Source organism: Ranitomeya imitator, chromosome 2 (genome assembly GCF_032444005.1).
Source record: "Ranitomeya imitator isolate aRanImi1 chromosome 2, aRanImi1.pri, whole genome shotgun sequence".
NCBI lineage: Eukaryota > Metazoa > Chordata > Amphibia > Anura > Dendrobatidae > Ranitomeya > Ranitomeya imitator.
The window spans coordinates 811,792,956-811,812,713 of record NC_091283.1 but is presented as its reverse complement, the minus strand read 5'-3'; the positions used below and the strand labels follow the sequence as shown (position 1 = coordinate 811,812,713).

At 43.2% G+C, this 19,758-nt stretch overlaps 1 protein-coding gene across 1 annotated transcript; it reads right to left on the bottom strand.

Moving 5' to 3' along the window:
• Positions 1–805: 805 nt before the first annotated feature.
• ACADSB (acyl-CoA dehydrogenase short/branched chain) lies at positions 806–19,714 on the bottom strand. Its single transcript, XM_069753867.1, has 11 exons — positions 19,536–19,714; positions 18,666–18,828; positions 17,919–18,019; positions 17,389–17,595; positions 16,291–16,461; positions 14,560–14,685; positions 13,939–14,031; positions 12,805–12,894; positions 9,798–9,935; positions 8,380–8,479; positions 806–1,891 (listed from the first exon to the last, which is right to left on the bottom strand). Exons 1-11 carry the CDS (start codon positions 19,563–19,565, stop codon positions 1,821–1,823), a joined length of 1,290 nt encoding a protein of 429 aa, XP_069609968.1. The 5' UTR covers positions 19,566–19,714; the 3' UTR covers positions 806–1,820.
• Between the last annotated feature and the right edge of the window lie 44 nt (positions 19,715–19,758).

The window sequence follows — 19,758 nt, the reverse complement described above, 5'->3', positions numbered from 1 at the left end:
CTTTATATGAAAATCCCTATTTATTATAATTGCCAGACCTGTAATAACAAGCACTTTTCACCTATTGTGTCCCCCCATTTCCTTGTAGATTGTAAGCTTGTGAGCAGGGACCTCACCCCTAATGTCACTGTTTAAATTGTCTTAACTTGTACTGAATTTATTGTCTGTACATGTCCCCGCTTAATTGTAAAGTGCTGCAGAATATGTTGGCGCTATATAAATAAAAATTATTATTATATTATTACACCAAGAGCTTTTTTGGCAAATATGCCAAATGTTGGGCTCTACTGTGATGTGAACAGGGTTGAAACTTGAATTGGAAGAAATTATCCTTTAAAAAAAAAATGATGTTTTACCCTAACAAGTCATCAATATTATGTTGGTGAAAATCTGACTACTGACACCCCCCTCTGATCAGCTGTGTTAAGTTGCTGTGGAGCTCTATAATCAGGGTGCAAACACTCCGACCACCATAATCTAATATTGATGGCCTATCCTACTGTAAGTAGATGGCTATATACTAAGTCACAACTAGTTGCATGCCAATCTTCTCCAGCCCAATAAATGTAACAGGACAATGTGCGGGTTCCCCTGTATGTGAAAGGACTACACAGAATTTATTTCAACTTTTCTACATGGAACAAAACAGAGAAAAATGTTTATTACAAGAAGGTGCTACCAGCTGTAAGAAGTGATGCTGTGTTATCACCAAGACCCTCATCTCAAGACCTTTTCATAATCCCAACTTGTCAGATTATTTTTTTTTTCAGGTTTGACTATAACCAAAATAAATCTTGATGAGACATTTTTAAGATTCGCCACAATCATTTATTTACAGATACAGACTTTATAGCCACCACTATTAAATTGTAATTTGATCTGGTTTAAAGGGATAGTAGAATAAATAAACTCTAGCAGCCTCTAGTTCAGTTCCGTCTCTTCAAGAGGGGCTTAAATTGCTCCACCGTCCATCAGGCGATCTAAACCACAACGCCACATTTCGTCCCCAGAAAATCGTAACTTTAGACTTGATCTGTGGCTTTAAAGAGACTTGACAGAATCTATGCACAAAGACAAACAGATACAATTTTTTTAGTTTTTTTTTTTCTTCCCATTTTTAGGTTGTGTCTTTATACAAAGGTTCATGAAGACAATCGTTTTGTAAATGGAAGCTGTGACTTGTGACTCTGCTCTGGATGATAAAGGGGTGGCATATTCGGAGGATCCCCCCTACTAGGATGTCCACGTGCCATAATGGGGACTTTATTTTACGCACTTATATAGAGGCATTAATTCGGCAGCGCTTTACAGACATTATCGGCACTGCCTCCATTGGGGCTCACAATCTAGATTCCCCATCAGTATGTATTTGGAACGTGGGAGGAAACCGGAGAACCCGGAGGAAAGCCACACAAACATGGTGGGTACAAACTCCTTGCAGATGTTGTCCTTGGTGGGATTTGAACCCAAGACTCCAGCGCTGCAAACAAGCATTGCTAACCACTGAGCCACTATGGGACTTCATATTTTCCATTTGAAAAAAAAAAAAATAATAAATCCTCCAACTTGACCCAGATCTTTACTTGGAGTAAATGCAGATATCCTTGCACTAGATGCAGACCAGTAACCTGATTGCATTTACTATGAACTCTACCTAGCAGAACTAACGGATACATGGTTGAGGTAGTGGCAGTGATCAGGGGGATTGGTTGACTTGATGATTCTGCGTTGATACAAAAGTTGAAATTCATGGTCGAGAACCCAGTATCTCCTCTTAGGTGATGAGCCGGAGGACAGACATGAAGCTGGAACGCTCCTCTTCAGTACTCCTGATCGATGAACTTGGCAATTGTGCTCAGTTGGATGTTGGAGGTTCCCTCGTATATTGTACCTGGAGAACACAGTACGTCATTTACTAATATTATAGCTACGAAAGAGATATACAAAATGATTCCTCGTACACGAGGATCAAAGGTACGCAATAAAGTGTTAGCCTCTACTCACACCATGTTAGGAGGCTTCGTTTAGCGCAAACAATGTGTGCATGCCAGACACGTCCATATGGATATGTTCCTTAGATGGAAGCTAGTGATGAGTGACCGTGCTTGTACAAGGTGATATCTGAGCATGCTCGTGTAATAAGGTCGTGTCTTCGGCGTGCTCGAAAAATATGTTCAAGTCCCCGTGACTCTGTCTCGTGGCTGTTCGACAGCCGCAACACATGAAGGGATTGCCTTACAGGCAGGCACGCATTACACGCTTTTTCCCATAGAAGTCTATGGACGACATACACTGTGTGCAGAATTATTAGGCAAGTTGTATTTTAGAGGATTATTTTTATTATTGATCCACAACTATGTTCTCAATCAACCCAAAAGACTCAAATATCAAAGCTTAAAGGGAACCTGTCACCCCGTTTTTTGAGATTGAGCTATAAATACTGTTAAATAGGGCCTGCGCTGTGTGTTCCTATAGTGTATGTAGTGTACCCCGATTCCCCATGTATGCTGAGAAATAACTTACCAAAGTCGCCGTTTTCGCCTGTCAATCAGGCTGGTCAGGTCGGGAGGGCGTGGTGACATCGCTGGTTCTTCCTCAGCTTTACGTTGGTGGTGTAGTGGCGTAGTGGTGAACAAGCAGCGCGCGATCTGCGCTGTCATCCCTTTCGTCGGTGGGGGCGGCCATCTTCCTGGGGCCGCGCGTGCGCAGATCGAGTGCTCTGCTGCACGGGGCTTCAGGAAAATGGCCGCGGGATGCCGCGCGTGCGCATTAGAGATCGCGGCGGCCATTTTCCCAAAGCCGAGATGCAAACTCGGCTTTGGGAAAATGGCCGCCGCGATCTCTAATGCGCACGCGCGGCATCCCGCGGCCATTTTCCTGAAGCCCCGTGCAGCAGAGCACTCGATCTGCGCACGCGCGGCCCCAGGAAGATGGCCGCCCCCACCGACGAAAGGGATGACAGCGCAGATCGCGCGCTGCTTGTTCACCACTACGCCACTACGCCACCAACGTAAAGCTGAGGAAGAACCAGCGATGTCACCACGCCCTCCCGACCTGACCAGCCTGATTGACAGGCGAAAACGGCGACTTTGGTAAGTTATTTCTCAGCATACATGGGGAATCGGGGTACACTACATACACTATAGGAACACACAGCGCAGGCCCTATTTAACAGTATTTATAGCTCAATCTCAAAAAACGGGGTGACAGGTTCCCTTTAATATTTTTGGAAGTTGGAGTGGGTTTTTTTTTTAGATTTGGTTATCTTAGGAGGATATCTGTTTGTGCAGGTAACTATTACTGTGCAGAATTATTAGGCAACTTAATAAAAACCAAATATATTCCCATCTCACTTGTTTATTTTCAGCAGGTAAACCAATATAACTGCACAAAATTTAGAAATAAACATTTCTGACATGCAAAAACAAAACCCCCAAAAATGAGTGACCAATATAGCCACCTTTCTTTATGATGACACTCAGCAGCCTCCATCCATAGATTCTGTCAGTTGCTTGATCTGTTTACGATGAACATTGCATGCAGCAGCCACCACAGCCTCCCAGACACTGTTCCAAGAGGTGGACTGTTTTCCCTCCCTGTAGATCTCACATTTTATGAGGGACCACAGGTTCTCTATGGGGTTCAGATCAGGTGAACAAGGGGGCCATGTCATTATTTTTTCTTCTTTGAGACCCTTACTGGCCAGCCACACTGTAGAGTAGTTGGAGGCATGTGATGGAGCATTGTCCTGCATGAAAATCATGTTTTTCTTGAACAATACCGACTTCTTCCTCTACCACTGCTTGAAGAAGTTGTCTTCCAGAAACTGCAAGTAGAGGAGCTGCGGAGACACCATCACGTGTTTCTCAACGCAGGCAGTGAATAGCCAGGCCTTTCACCGGGAAGGAACAACCAAGGGAAAGGCAGCATCCTATGAAGGAAAACATCCAATAAAGGAAAACCACCTATGCCAAGCATGGTATCCATCCACAGACAGCTGTTTCAGGGTTTTTGCCCCTCATCAGTGTGGAGTAGGAAACTGGCTATCAGGAGCAGTGCCTAGTAGAAAGTGCCTTTATAGTCTTCCAGAAACTGGCAGTAGGTCTGGGAGTTGAGCTTCACTCCATCCTCAACCCGAGAAGGTCCCACAAGTTCATCTTTGATGATACCAGCCCACACCAGTACCCCACCTCCACCTTGCTGGTGTCTGAGTCGGAGTGGAGCTCTCTGCCCTTTACTGATCCAGCCTCTGGCCCATCAAGAGTCACTCATTTCATCAGTCCATAAAACCTTTGAAAAGTCAGTCTTAAGATATTCTTGGCCCTGTCTTGATGTTATATCTTATGTTTCTTGGTCAAAGGTGGTCGTTTTTCAGCCTTCCTTACCTTGGCCATGTCCCCGAGTATCGCACACCTTGTGCTTTTTGTTACTCCAGTAACGTTGCAGCTCTGAAATGTGGCAAATGGCATCTTGGCAGCTTCACGCTTGATTTTCCTCAATTCATGGGGAGTTATTTTGCCCCTTTTTTGCCCAACACACTTCTTGCGACCCTGTTGGCTATTTGCCATGAAACGCTTGATTGTTCGGTGATCACGCTTGAAAAGTTTGGCAATTTCAAGACTGCTGCATCCCTCTGCAAGACATCTCACAATTTTGGACTTTTCAGAGCCCGTCAAATCTCTCGTCGGACCCATTTGGCCAAAGGAAAGGAAGTTGCCTAATAATTACGCACACCTTATATAGGGTGTTGATGTCATTAGACAACACCCCTCCTCATTACAGAGATGCAAATCAACTGATTTACTGAATTGGTAGTTGGCTCTCAAGCCTGAACAGCTTGGAGTAGGACAACATGTATAAAAAGGATCATGTGATCAAAATACCACTTGCCTAATAATTCTGCACACAGCGTATGCATGGTTCCAGCTATCCGCCCTGTACAATGGCAGATTTCAGAGCCTTTGGTCACCTACACCTGGCGTCACAGATCAGCGTTCACATGCACATCGTCAACAGGAAAAATAGACCCAGTATCGGAATTGTTGATTTAAAAAAAACAAACAAAAATACCTACTTTACTAAGAAGTTACCATAATAATGGCCTCCATTAAAACGCACAGTGTGATGTACGGTGAATGGAGAACACTTTCTAGTCAATGCATTTTGGAAGTCAATCTGTGCTAATCAACGCATTTCGGAGCTGCCTGTTTTTAAAGGGAACCTGTCACCTGAATTTGGCGGGACTGGTTTTGGGTCATATGGGCGGAGTTTTTGGGTGTTTGATTCACCCTTTCCTTACCCGCTGGCTGCATGCTGGCTGCAATATTGGATTGAAGTTTATTCTCTGTCCTCCATAGTACACGCCTGCACAAGGCAAGATTGCTTTGCGCAGGCATGTACTACGGAGGACAGAGAATGAACTTCAATCCAATATTGCAGCCAGCATGCAGCCAGCGGGTAAGGAAAGGGTGAATCAAACACCCAAAAACTCCGCCCATATGACCCAAAACCAGTCCCGCCAAATTCAGGTGACAGAGTCCCTTTAAGGAAATAAGGAAGGAGCGATCTGCTGATCGCTGCTATGTAGCAGAATTGCACGTGTGCTGTGAGCGCCGACCACAGGGTGGCGCTCACAGCGACGGGCAATCAGTAACCATAGAGGTCTCAAGGACCTCTATGGCTACAATGGAGACGCATCGCCGACCCCCGGACATGTGACGGGGGTCGGCGATGACGTCATTTCCGGCCGCCCGGCCGGAAGCGGTAGTTAAATGCCGCTGTCTGCGTTTGACAGCGGCATTTAACTAGTTAATAGGTGCGGGCAGATCGCGATTCTGCCCGCGCCTATTACGGGCACATGTCAGCTGTTCAAAACAGCTGACATGTCCCGGCTTTGGTGCGGGCTCACCACGGAGCCCTGCATCAAAGCAGGGGAGCCGGCATCGGACGGTATAGTACGTCCGATGCCGGTAAGGGGTTAAAGGGGGATTCTCATCTCCAAGATCCTATCCCAATATGTACTAGGTGTAATAATAATATTATTATTTTATAATAAATAATAATATTAGCAAATACCTCCAAATAGAAATGTAGTCTAGCTTTTCTGATTCGCTATGTCTCTTTCCTCATGTGCAGGCATTGCAGGACGTTAGGTATCCATGGTTATGACCACTAGCAACTAGCTAACTGTTACTATATCAGTGGTCGTAACCATAGATACCTAAGGTCCACAGGTCCTCTCACAGTCAAAGAGCAACATCTCGCTCTTTGCACTTAAGGTACCTTCACACTAGACGATATCGTTAACGATATCGTTGCTTTTTGTGACGTAGCAATGATATCGTTAATGAAATCGTTCTGTGTGACAGCGACCAACGATCAGGCCCCTGCTGGGAGATCGTTGGTCGCTGAACAAAGTCCAGAACTTTATTTCGTCGCTGGATCGGCGTGTGTGACACCGATTCAGCGATGTCTTCACTGGTAACCAGGGTACACATCGGGTAACTAAGCGCAGGGCCGCGCTTAGTAACCCGATGTTTACCCTGGTTACCAGCGTAAAAGTGAAAAAAACAAACAGTACATACTTACCTACCGCTGTCTGTCCCCGGCGCTGTGCTCTGCACTCCTCCTGTACTGGCTGTGAGCGTCGGTCAGCCGGAAGTGACGTCACCGCTCTGCTTTCCGGCCGCTGTGCTCACAGCCAGTACAGGAGGAGAGCAGAGAAGCTGAGCGCCGGGGACAGACAGCGGTAGGTAAGTATGTAGTGTTTGTTTTTTTCACTTTTACGCTGGTAACCAGGGTAAATATCGGGTAACTAAGCGCGGCCCTGCGCTTAGTTACCCGATGTTTACCCTGGTTACCCGGGGACTTCGGGATCGTTGGTCGCTGGAGAGCGGTCTGTGTGACAGCTCTCCAGCGACCAAACAGCGACGCTGCAGCGATCGGCATCGTTGTCGGTATCGCTGCAGCGTCGCTTAATGTGAAGGGGCCTTAACCCAGTGGTTACCAAAAGCAAACAGTTCCAATGATTTTACCGTTCGGTCACCGCTTAGTGAAAAACATGGCAGCGCTCAGTTAAGGCAAAGAGAGTGGTCTTGCGATAATGAGCGAGATTTTTCACTTCCACTGTGAGAAGGGCGGTGGATGGTTGTAAAGTAACACCATTTTAAAAACTGCACCCCTCAAAGTGCTCAAGAACACATTCAGGAAGTTTATTAATCCTTCACGGAATTAAAGCAATCTGGAAGTAAAAAAATAAAAATGTTCCTTTTCCCCACAAAAATGTTGATTTAGCCCCAAAATTTTGCATTTTCACAAGGGCAATAGGAGAAAATGGACAGTATAATTTGTTGTTAAGTTTCTTTTGAGTATGCAGATACCCCATATGTGGTGGAAAACTGGGAGCACGGCAGAGCATGCTAATTGAATTCTGGAACACAATTTTGGCTGGAGTAGATTGCGGACACTGTCAGATTTGAAGAGCCCCTGATGTGCCTGAACCGCAGAAACCCCCCGCAGGTGACCCCATTTTGGAAACTACAGCTCTCCAGGAATTCATCTATGGATGTATAAAGCATTTTTAGACTTCAGGTGATTCACAAAATTGGATAACATTAATATGAGTAAAATGAAAATTACATTTTTTTCCCCACTAAAAATGTTGCTTTGACCCCAAGTTTTTAATATTCAAAAGGGGCAAAGGAAGAAAATGAACTGTACAATTTGTTACGCAATTTCTCCTGAGTGCGACAAAACCTCATACAGTCATGGCCGAAGGTGTTGACACTCTTGAAATTGTTCCAGAAAATTAATTGCAATTACACATGATTTGTTATACACAGCTTTATTTCCTTTGTATTGGAACAACACAAAAAAAAAAAAAAAAAGACAAAATCGGACATCATTTCACAAAAAAACCCAAAAATGAGCCGGACAAAATTGTTGTCACCTTCAACTTAATATTCGGTTGTACACCCTTTGGAATAAATAGCTGCAATCAATCGCTTCCTATAACCATCAACAAGCTCCTTACACCACTTAACTGGAATTTTGGACCATTCTTCCTTTGCAAACTGCTCCAGGTCTCTCATATGTGAAGGCGCCTTCTCCCAAAACCAATAAGATCTCTGCGCTCGTGACAGCTGGAGATCGGCTATAACTTACACTGAGCTCCCGGCGGCACAGGAGCTGGGCCCGCAAGATCATCATGGCGTAAATTTACATCATTTTGAGTGAACCCCTTCCAGACCATGACGTAAACTTACGTCAAATCTCTTAAAGGGGTTAAAGGTTTTGTGAAGCCAGGGGAAGAAAAGTGGGACACACATACGGCTACTCCAAATACACCCCACTGCATTTACATATTGTAAGACATCTTACCTATCTTTGCATCCCTGTAATATTTCTCAATAGGATAATCCTTGGTAAATCCGACACCTCCCATCCACTCCAAACATTTACTGGTTGTCATTCCAGCCAACTTAGGGGAAAAGAAAAAAAAAAATATATATTTTTCTGATTTATAAATGGTTTACGTAGACAAAAACATAAAAAGTTATAGCATAAAATATGGAAAAAAAATGTAAAGGGAAGCTAAGGTACATGGAAACTGTCAGCAAGAAGACGCTCTTATTAATAACAATTAGTGATGAGCGAATATACTCGTTACTTGAGATTTCCCGAGCATGCTCGGGGGTCCTCCGAGTATTTTTTAGTGCTCGGAGATTTAGTTTTTCTTGCAGCAGCTGAATGATTTACATCTGTTAGACAGCGTAAGTACATGTGGGGGTTGCCTGGTTGCTAGGGAATCCCCACATGCACTTACGCTGGCTATCGGATGTAAATCATTCAGCTGCGGCAAGAAAAACTAAATCTCCGAGCATTAAAAAATACCCGGAGGACCCCCGAGCGTGCTCGAGAAATCTCAAGTAACGAGTATATTTGCTCATCACTAATAACGATCCTACTGCCCTAATTAGTGAATGACTGTATAATGCTGTGAACGGCCGGGGGTCTTATATCCTGTGAAGACATATGGGAGGCATTAGTCCTAATGGAGGCCATATTGGGACACGTGCTGTCCCGTGCACTTTACAATGCTACATCAGGTGCCGTATGTACAGGCTATCCTCCGAGTCCTAATACTAGATGAGAATATCTCCATAATACGGAACCGTATGGCGCATAAAGGTCCTGTAATCGTCCGATGCCCCCCTATGAGTGCCCTATTATGACATATTCCAAGCAGATATGTAATGCAGTCATGTGGATGAGGCTTAAGGTAGTGATTAGTATGGATGTTTATGCGTAAATTAACCAAGCTATTCAGATTTTTTTTTCCCCCTTCACTTTTTAGAACTGTTTCTTATATCCATTTTCCCGTCTTAGGTGGGAAAACGTAGCCCCCAATGTCAGCGAGCGGAGCAATATCCGACTTCCATCCCTGTGGCGCCACCTGTTGGTGATAAAATAGGATTCGAGGACTATTATAAAAGGAATACTCTAGACAAGGCCGGTGTGGCGCCTCCTGCAGGGCCTGAGAGGAGGGTGCATGACCCCAAGTTTCAAGCCATGTGCAGTGCACAACCCCCTGATCATATAGCTGTGTAGTGGGGTAATTTGCTTCAATGTTTGCAAAGTTCCCGTAAGTTAGAAATATTTCTCCATCTAGAAGTAGTAAATCAATTTGCTTGGAATAATCCCTAATCTGTTCTGCGCCAGGTCCAAAGTCTGACAAAGTCAGAAGGAAAAGGTAAAGTATTTGGAAAGTGAACGGTAAGTCGGAAGATTGCGATCACCTCAGAGGCAAAGTACTTTGCCATGCATGCCTCCTTCTTGAAAGGTCTTCCAGCTTCCTTTAGTCTGGCTGCGTTATAAGTGAGTAGTCGGGCGGCTTCCAGCTGAGTGGCCACGTGTGAGATCTGGTGCTGCATGCCCTGCGCAGAGCGGAAGAAAGGGGAGATGTGGTACCGGTACACGGAAGGGCGAGAGGCGGAAATCCAACCAGGAAAACATCTGTACGAGGTTTCGCACCCCCCTATCTTTATGACAGTTTTCTCCAAAATCTAAGATTTAATAAGCTGCCATGTGCCTTTAACAGCCACGGGTGGATCGGAGCTGTTGACCAGTTAAATCTCACCATCAATCATTTAACATGCGCCAGCCGGAAGCGTGTCACAAATCCCACCCATATCATGTGATCTCAGGGCGCCAATGGATTGTCAAGACAGATGGCGCCTGCTGATGACCCGTGTGCCTGTCATTATGAATCTCTTGTGAATGCCGGCTTGTGGCCGGCATTCATAGGAGATCGCAGTTTCTGCTATACATACATAGTGCTGAAGCCCTGCTATGTATAGCACAGATAATTGTATGATCGCAGCTTTGAGCCCCTTAAGGGGACTATTAAATAGAGTAAAAAAAAAAAAAAGTTCCATTCAACTCCCCTTTTGCCCCATTGGAAATAATATAATTAAAAAAATTACACATATTTGGCATCACTGCGTTCAGAAGTGTCCGATCTATGAAAATATAAAATAAATTAGTCCGATCGGTGAACGGCGTAACAAGAAAAAAAAAAATATTAAAAAAGGCCAGATTTACGTTTTTAAGGTCACTGCAACATTGCAATAAACGGGCGATCAAAACATCGTATCTATCCCAAAAAGGTATCAATAAAAACATCACCTCAGTGAGCAAAAAAATAAGCCCTCACCCAGCCCCAGATCCCGAAAAATGGAGACGCTGCGGGCCTATGAAAATGGTGACAAAAGCAAAAACTTTTTTTCATACAAACTTTGAAATAATTTTCACCACTTAAACAAAAAATACACTATACATGTTTGGCATCAGAGCACTAGTAGATTAGCGAAATTAGGATTATTTAGTCTAGAAAAAAGACGACTGAGGGGCGATCTAATAACCATGTATAAGTATATAAGGGGACAATACAAATATCTCGCTGAGGATCTGTTTATACCAAGGAAGGTGACGGGCACAAGGGGGCATTCTTTGCGTCTGGAGGAGAGAAGGTTTTTCCACCAACATAGAAGAGGATTCTTTACTGTTAGGGCAGTGAGAATCTGGAATTGCTTGCCTGAGGAGGTGGTGATGGCGAACTCAGTCGAGGGGTTCAAGAGAGGCCTGGATGTCTTCCTGGAGCAGAACAATATTGTATCATACAATTATTAGGTTCTGTAGAAGGACGTAGATCTGGGGATTTATTATATAGGCTGAACTGGATGGACAAATGTCTTTTTTCGGCCTTACTAACTATGTTACTATGTATGTTACTAGTACTGACCTTGAGAATTATATTGCCTGGTCAGAAAACCCAAAAAACAATTGTGGAATTGCACTTATTTTTGCAATTTCACTGCACTTTTACTTGAATTTTTTCTGGTAATCTATATATGGTAAAACCAATAGTGTCATTCAAAAGTACAGGTCGTCCCGCAAAAATCAAGCCCTCACACGGCCATATTATCAGAAAAAAAAAAAAAAAAAAAAAAAAAAAATGTATGGCTCTGGGAAGAAGGGGAGGAAAATACAAACGAAAAGCGGCCCTGTGGTGAAGGGGTTAAGGCCTTATTCATATGCCTGTTTTTCACAGAGGTCATGTACCCATTATAGTCTATGGGGCTGCACAGATGTCCGTGCTTCTGTGCCACACCATACATCCGTTATCGAAAAGCGGATAATCCAGCATCCAAGATGACAAAACTGTGCGGGCTCAACGTGGATTTTATTAGGGTTTTTATGACGCGCTCCTTGGATGCTGGATCATCTGTTTTTCTGTTTGCGGTCACCTTGTCTGGGGGGCTTCCACGCATGGGAGGGATTCTTATGGTCAAAAGTGGTTTTGGTATTCAAGGAAAATCACTGATGGTAAAATATAAGTAAGCTAAATAAATAAACGGTCACTCTGGCCAACCTCTGAAGAAAATATGGGCCAGCATACTGACCAACATTGGTCCACAAAGAAAAACAAAAAAAACTTGTGCCTGAATGTGACTTAAAGGGGCATTCCCATGTTCAAAATTGTATCCCAATATGTGGTAGGTGTAATAATAATATTAGCAAATTCCTCTAATTAGAAATGTAGTATAGTTCTTCTGATAAGCTATGTCGCTTACTTAATCTGCAGAGCATTGCAGTAGTTTAAGTATCCATGGTAACGTCAACTAACTCACTATAAGAATAGAATGGTCATAACCCAATGTAAACCCAAGCTACTGCACTGCCCAAGAAGTAAATGACAGTGAATCAGAAGAACTATATTACATTTCTAATTGGAGGTATTTTCTAATATTATTACACCTTCTACATATTGGGAAAGGATCTTAAGAGATGGGAATACACCTATATATATATCTGCGTGAGAAAAACGGTCCCTGTGATATATTGAGGGGCTGGAAAGGTGTAAAGATTGTGAATTATACAACGACTGATGGTAGTTACACTTTATATTCAGCGTCAAAAGAAAAAGTGGCTCCATAAGAAAAACTAAAAGAAAAAAGGTCAGAAGGGTCGGAACAAGTGACAGGTTGGACAGGGCGACTATACTGAGCCAAAATGTGCAGGGTCAGGCTTTAATGTCATAGAACTGGACAAGCCCTTTAATCGTCTAATTATTATATTCAGATGTCGAGGGGAGCACTCCTATTGGTTTACAGGCTTGTCAATCAAAAAATGTCCATTGCACTGACGGAAGATACTGGCGCAGGACAATCATATTAGTGGCTTGTATATAATAAAAACTAATGGTAACCTACTGAACGCCAAGTAATAAAGACCGAAACAAACCTGAAAGTCGAATATTCTCTTTCCAAACTGGATCCTTTGTTTGGTGTATGGGATTGTGTTATCAAAGCAGCCCTGTGCCAGGCCCACCATCTGAAAATCAATGAGAGAAATGAGATACTGATATCAAATAATATTTTTTTAACAACAAAAATATAGATTTTATTGCAGGGGGAAGCAGGGTCTCGTCCCCTCCTTAAAAGGGTTGTTTGGACATATGATATGGTCACCCAGGAGGTAATAACAGCTAATTGGTGGGGGTGCAGAGTATCGGACCCCCACTGTTATGATATTGATTATCCAAGCACAGTGCATCAATATCATACGGTGCATTACCCGAAAATCCCAGCAGAGTCTGCCTATACTAACATGGAGATTTAGCAGCAAATTTAACACATTACGATCCTGCTGATCCTGATGTGATCAAAAATCTTATGAACTTGATAAAGACCAAATGCCATAAATGTAGAGGGCCAAGTCTTGGAATTTATCCTGCATCGTTACAAGTTTATGCTGCACTGTAACAGGATACGGCGGCAGAAGACAGAAGCTTTTGCTGGCTATATAGGGTTAACTGAGTGCTATGTATTGTGTAGAAGCATCAGCGGTACCAATATGTCTGTGGGTCCATGCGATCACATGATTGACAAATGTCTGCCGAGAACAGAAAAGCTGCTATATATCTCATGACAAGAAAAAAAAAAAAAAAAAAAAGTCAGAAAAAAAAGTATTTTTTCATATACAATACATTATATTACCAAATCCCTGAGCATATAAGGTAACCACAAGACCATAATAAACTTCAGAATTTTTGAACTGGTTATTTTGATTAGAAACAAAAAAAAAAAAAAAGCTAAAACAAAAAGTTTTATTCCACTTTTTCTTTTCTTTTCACAAATGTGGAATAAAGCTTTTTGTTTTAGCCTTCTTTTCTGTTTATATGTAGCCCGAAACCGTGATAAAAAAAATTCATAAAGCCTCATGCAACCATGTAGGTAAAAAAACAAAACAAGGTATGGTCGGGATTGTTTTCAGTGTATGTTTGGTGCAGTTTTCATTTGCAGAATTCAGACCAGATCTGCAAAGCCTGAATGCACTAGTCGCTAAGACAAGTGAACGTATTCCTGCCGCCATCACCTGGGCTGCAATTCCAATCCGGCCTTCGTTCAGCATTCCTATGGCGTATTTGTAGCCATGGCCTAGTTTGCCGAGGATATTGCTTTCTGGAACCTGCACATAAAAATTAAAAAAGGAGAAGAAGAAATCAGGGAGATCAAACAAGTTCGTCCACATTTTAAATAGTCACGGCTTCTCTACAAATACCAACGTCAGTAATTCTCAGGTTATCTCCTGCCACCAAACCCTGAATTAATAGGGATATTTGCACTTTACAAACTGCGAGGTCGTCTGATCATGTAACGTGCACGGTGATGAGATATCACGAGACGGCAGCGGCCGAGAGAAATCACTACGAAAAAGACAAAGCAGAGCTTGGCCATCATGGTCACAATATGGTTTGTCACTATGAAGGCACAAAAAAAAATAAATAGAGCAGCAACCTCTTCCATTCCACCTGTTGAGATACTAAAACAACCAGCATGCCCTGAGTGACTACGGCTGGGAGCTGTAGTTCCACAAGAGATGTATTAATACTAGTTGCAGTTCCCTGAACTAGACAGATAGAATTGGTCGTGTGAGTATAATTAAATGTTCCTCTTAATATTTTAAGCACCGTTTCTCCTTCCTCCCAGGTCATACCTTAACATTGTCAAAAGTCAGCCCACATGTTGAAGACGCTCTGAGTCCTAGTTTATCTTCCTTTTTTCCAATATGGAATCCTTCCGTTTCCTTTGGAACGATGAAGCAGGTGATTCCTCTGTATCCCTGACACATATATAAAAAAGGAAAGTCATCAATCCAGAGTGGTATCCATATGTACGGCTGCAAGGTGTCCTGACTGCGTGGTTACCCTCCACCTCCTGCAACTGACCCAATGACGGGGGAAGGAATGCGATGGTTTAACCCAAGGAATGTCTGTATCGTGGAGGAAATGATTATTATTAAGCGGGTTTTCCACTAGAATGATCTTGGGGAGAGGTCATTACTACTGATTAGCAGCTGATCTGCAGGACCTAGGAGCGGACACGGACAGTGAGACAGAGCTGCGCTCTTCCGCTCCTTGCACAGTTTACCTCCGAGAGCTGCAAGCAGCTGATTACAAGGGTGTTAGGTGCCGGACCCCCACCGATCAGATACTGATGATATGTCTATAAGATAATTGTAGTGGAAAACCTCTTTACTGATTGCACCACCATTGGATGGTCTAGTAACTAAAGCGGGGGCACCACAACAAAAAAAGGGGATCCAACCAGGTCTATATAATATTAAGCCATAGAAAACAGAAACAGAAATAGACCATACACGGGGATCACCCAAGGCAATGGATTGAGTATAAAAAGTATACAATCTTTATTGAGATAACATTAATGGACAAACAGATGGCCACATGGGGCACACAGTTAAAAACATTTAAAATTGGTCACACATAGGACCTAAAGACATAGACACATGGCCCATAATAGAGCCCTCCTCCTTGTACGTTTCCTCCCAATACACTCTATATCAGCTGGTATTTATATATATATATATATATATATATATATATATACACACACACTATAGGATGTCTGCATGAACAGCACAACAAAGGATATCAGGTAAAATACCCATACCTTAAGACAACATTTTATCCAATGGGAATAATGCACCAGTTGGTGAGAACCTGATAACTGCAGGCTAATTAGAATATCATATAGAACACAAATATGTGGCAAAACCTTTTTACAATATTACAAAGGACAGATATAAGGAACTAAGAATACAGCATACACAGTAGAATAGGTAGGTTCTAAACCACAAATGTGACAGGTGAACTTGCCCACATAACAATGTATCCAACAATAAAAAAGTAGGTCTGGTGCCCAGGGGACTTAGAGTGCAGATTTTTCCGGCTTGGGAAGCAAATGAGGGCTTCCAGAAAGTATGGGAACAGGGTTTGTTAAAATGTTCAAATATTCTCATAGACTTGCTTATTGAACATGATCGGGAAATTTTGTCTGCAATCAAAGAAAAAATTAAGAGTATTGAAAGTAAATTGGAAACTTTTGACAAAAAAAAAACTTTAGTTGAGCTGGTGGTCTATTTCTGTTTCTGTTTTCTATGACCATTGGATGGTCTCTAACAATTTTTTTTTGTACAAAGATATTAAATGGAAGCTTTTCAATAAATTGGGACCAGGAAATGTCCCCTAATTGTGACATCTCATCTCCATATGCCAAATTTCATGGTGTCATATAAAAGTCCTTTAAAGACAGCTGATGACAAGTAGTTAAAGGGAAATTGGCGCAAAAGAAGAATCTTGATGTTGATAAACAGAAACAAACCAAAAGAAACGAAGAAGCGGTCTCAGCACAGAAGAGGGGAACCTACAGCGGAGACGTCTGCGTTTGCCATCACAAGGAAGACCCCCGCCTGCTCAGAGTTACTGATCCACATCTTGGAGCCGTTGATGACGTAATAATCCTTGTGCTTCTGAGCTGTGGTTTTCAGGGAGAAAGCATCGCTGCCCGCACCGGCCTCCGAGAGACAGAAGCTTCCCACCTGCACAGAAGGAACAAATATTAACTTTCCAGCCACGGGGTAAAGGGCATTTGTACTGCATTCATGTGCTGTCTGGTATTAACCACCAAGTGCTGGCATATGCCGTCAATTTAGGATTTGTGGGTGTTCGTGATGAGCGAGCCTGCTCAGATAAGGTGTTACCCGAACACACCCGTGACCTAATCAAGTATCAAGCATTCCGAGCACGCTTGCTCATCACTAGTGGGCGTCCAACACTAATCTTGAGAATGTCGGGGTCACAGTGCCGTCTGCAGGGAACCCCACTATATGGTAAAAACTTAAGAGGTTGGCTCAGCACTGAGCTAGCACTGCAACACCTTCATTGTCTAGATGAATGGGAGCACAAGAGGTGGTCGTCCTACAAATAATAAAGTCATGGCATATCATTGCGATATTTCACTACTTTATAAGATGGACAAAACCTCTTAAAGACTATGAACAACATCAGTACATAAAATAGTCTACCATTTCTATCTACAGCTCCCATGCAACTATACATCTCCATCATTACAGACTGAAAAAACCCCAAAACCCTGTGCTGTCTTATCCTTCAGTCATCTGCTCCTTCTCCTATTGTCCGCAGGTCATCAAGGATGGAATAACTGCAGGTGACTGCCGTATCTGGCTACACAGGGTTTGCTTCTAGTCTACAACCATGGAAAGACAAAGCTCTGCAAAGCGGCTTCATATATTTCTATGTTTACAGGTGCAATAAAAAGAATGGTCGCACAGGTGTACATAACTTGGCATGTGTATTTTAGGAATAGGGGATTTGCACTCCGTTAGAATTGATAAAGGGCACAAGTGTCATGTTTGCATGGGACTGCCACTGTGCACGGATGCATCTGATTGGCAAGCCTCTACTTATAAAGTCGTTATAGGAATTATTGGAGCTCCGTTCCTCACCGTGTCTCTGCACAGCCTGGGCAGGTACGTCTCTTTCTGTTCTTCTGTGCCTAATCCCTGGAACAAGGAGGTGATGAGGGTATTCTGGATGTCACAGAACACGGACACAGAGGGGTCCACCTTGGCTAACTCTTCAATCACAAGAATCGAGGAGAAAAAAGACGCTCCTGTGCCACCGTACTTGGGGTCCACATCTATACCCATCAGCTGAAAGAGAGGGGAGAGGTTAAAAGGCCGAGACAATGCAAATCACAAAACATAGTTTACTACAGAGGTGAGAGCGTGACAGCAAAAGCGACCGTCTGAAAAATAAGAGGGGCAGAGGAAAGGTCCCTTTACTTAAACGCACGCCCCTAAGATGATTTGGGGGGGGGAAACAAAATCAGGCAACTTGAGTTTTAATGCACAATGTGTTTTTCGCGGAGGCGTCTAGTGTCGGCTATACTTGCAATTTGCCTAAAAGACACTTATTTTCTCTTAGCTTTGGCTGTAGGACACATTTTAAGCTAACAGTAAAAAATAATACCAACCCCGAGCTCAAACAGTCCTTGAATGACTGAATTGTCCATTTTTGATTCGGCGTCCATGGTTTTTACAAGTGGTCCGATTCGGTCCTGGGAAAATTTTCGTACTGAGTAGAAATGACATTACTTATTTTACTCATTTATATAGAGGCATTAATTCCACAGCGCTTTACAGACATCATCACTGTCCCCATCGGGGCTCACAATCTAGATTCCCCATCAGTATGTCTTTGAAGCGTGAGAGGAAACCGGAGAATTCGCAGGAAACCCACAGACACGGGGAGAACATACAAACTCCTTGCAGATGTTGTCCTTGGTGAGATGCAGTGGTGCAGTGCTAACCACTGAGCCGCCGTGCTAACCACTGAGCCGCCATGCTAACCACTGAGTCGCCGTGCTAACCACTGAGTCGCCGTGCTAACCACTGAGCCGCCGTGCTAACCACTGAGTCGCCGTGCTAACCACTGAGTCGCCGTGCTAACCACTGAGCCGCCGTGCTAACCACTGAGCCGCCGTGCTAACCACTGAGCCGCCGTGCTAACCACTGAGCCGCCGTGCTAACCACTGAGCCGCCGTGCTAACCACTGAGCCGCCGTGCTAACCACTGAGTCGCCGTGCTAACTACTGAGCCGCCGCTTTTTACAGCATCAGCAAAAGCAGAAATTTCAAAAATCTCATGCACACTCCTGTTTTTTTCAGATTACATTTGAGAACTGCTGTTATTTTGAAATCTGCAGCGTCTCTGTTACTGACCCATATCTCTCAGCATGCCCTCTTCTTCCGTGAACGTCTCCAGTGGAGCAAACACGGCTCCTTCCTTGGGTTCTGCAGCCAAAACATTGGCTTTAGAAGATTTTAAGCGACAATGGAGTTTCTGGGACGTAACCAGCCAGGACCGCAATCCTCTGCCCAGTAACTAAAACGGAAGAGTAAAAATATCAGTACAAAAGAGACAGAAACAGCTAAAAACAGATATATAGGAGAGCAAGGTTACTGGTTATCAAAAAGAAACATAGACCCCCCTACACCACGTACAGTTCTAGGGGGCTCACCGGACCCCTCCTGTTATTAGGAGACATTTTCCACCGTTTTATTGAGCATTGCAGAAAACATTTGCAGCGATTTCCGCACAATTTATATAAAACGCAGCAATCAAGTATTTGCAAAACTTGACTGATGGCGCAACACATTTTATATACATACAACTTTCGTTTTTTTGGGTTTTTTTTTTTTTTTTAAAAGGGAAGTTACAAAAAAATACATTCCTATTTCTGACGTGTTTCAGCGCTCACCATATGGGTAAAATATATTGCATTAGTTTGGACAGTTAAACAGGCAGTAATAACAAATATGTTTTTTTTTATTTTATTTGCATTATGAGAAGAGCGATTACATTTTATTAATCGTTTAAAAAAATAAATAAATATATTTTTTTACATTAAAAAATACAGTCGCCTGTATGATGGCAGCGCCGAGTACTATACATCCACCTTGTATACAAATCAATAGGGGGAGAATATGCAGTAACCAGCTGCGGCCAATATTCCTGAGACAGAGCAGGTCCACCTTGTAGTCAGTGATAATACACGGAGAAATCCCCTCACCAGACCTTGACCTTCTCACCTGGGCGCCACGACACTGAACTCCAGCCATTTGCTCCTCCAAATAAGCAGCTCTACTCTTGCGAAAGCTAAACCAACAACACGGCAGATCTCGCGAGAGGTCACCACGGACGAAATGCCATATCTTGCGTTCCAAGCCTCTTTCTCGACCACATTTTATAAAGAGACTAAAAAGTCCTGAAACAACATGTCAGACGGTTTCTGAGCTCGTGATATCCGGTTGT

Bases quoted from the DNA above. Each gene is read 5' to 3' on its own strand.
- ACADSB (XM_069753867.1), bottom strand. From the start codon at position 19,565: ATGGCTGGAGTTCAGTGTCGTGGCGCCCAG. The intron at 16,462-17,388 runs GTGAGGAACGGA...CCTTCTGTGCAG, and splicing joins CCAGGCTGTGCAGAGACACG to GTGGGAAGCTTCTGTCTCTC. The intron at 14,032-14,559 runs GTATGACCTGGG...TTTTATGTGCAG, and splicing joins TGACTTTTGACAATGTTAAG to GTTCCAGAAAGCAATATCCT.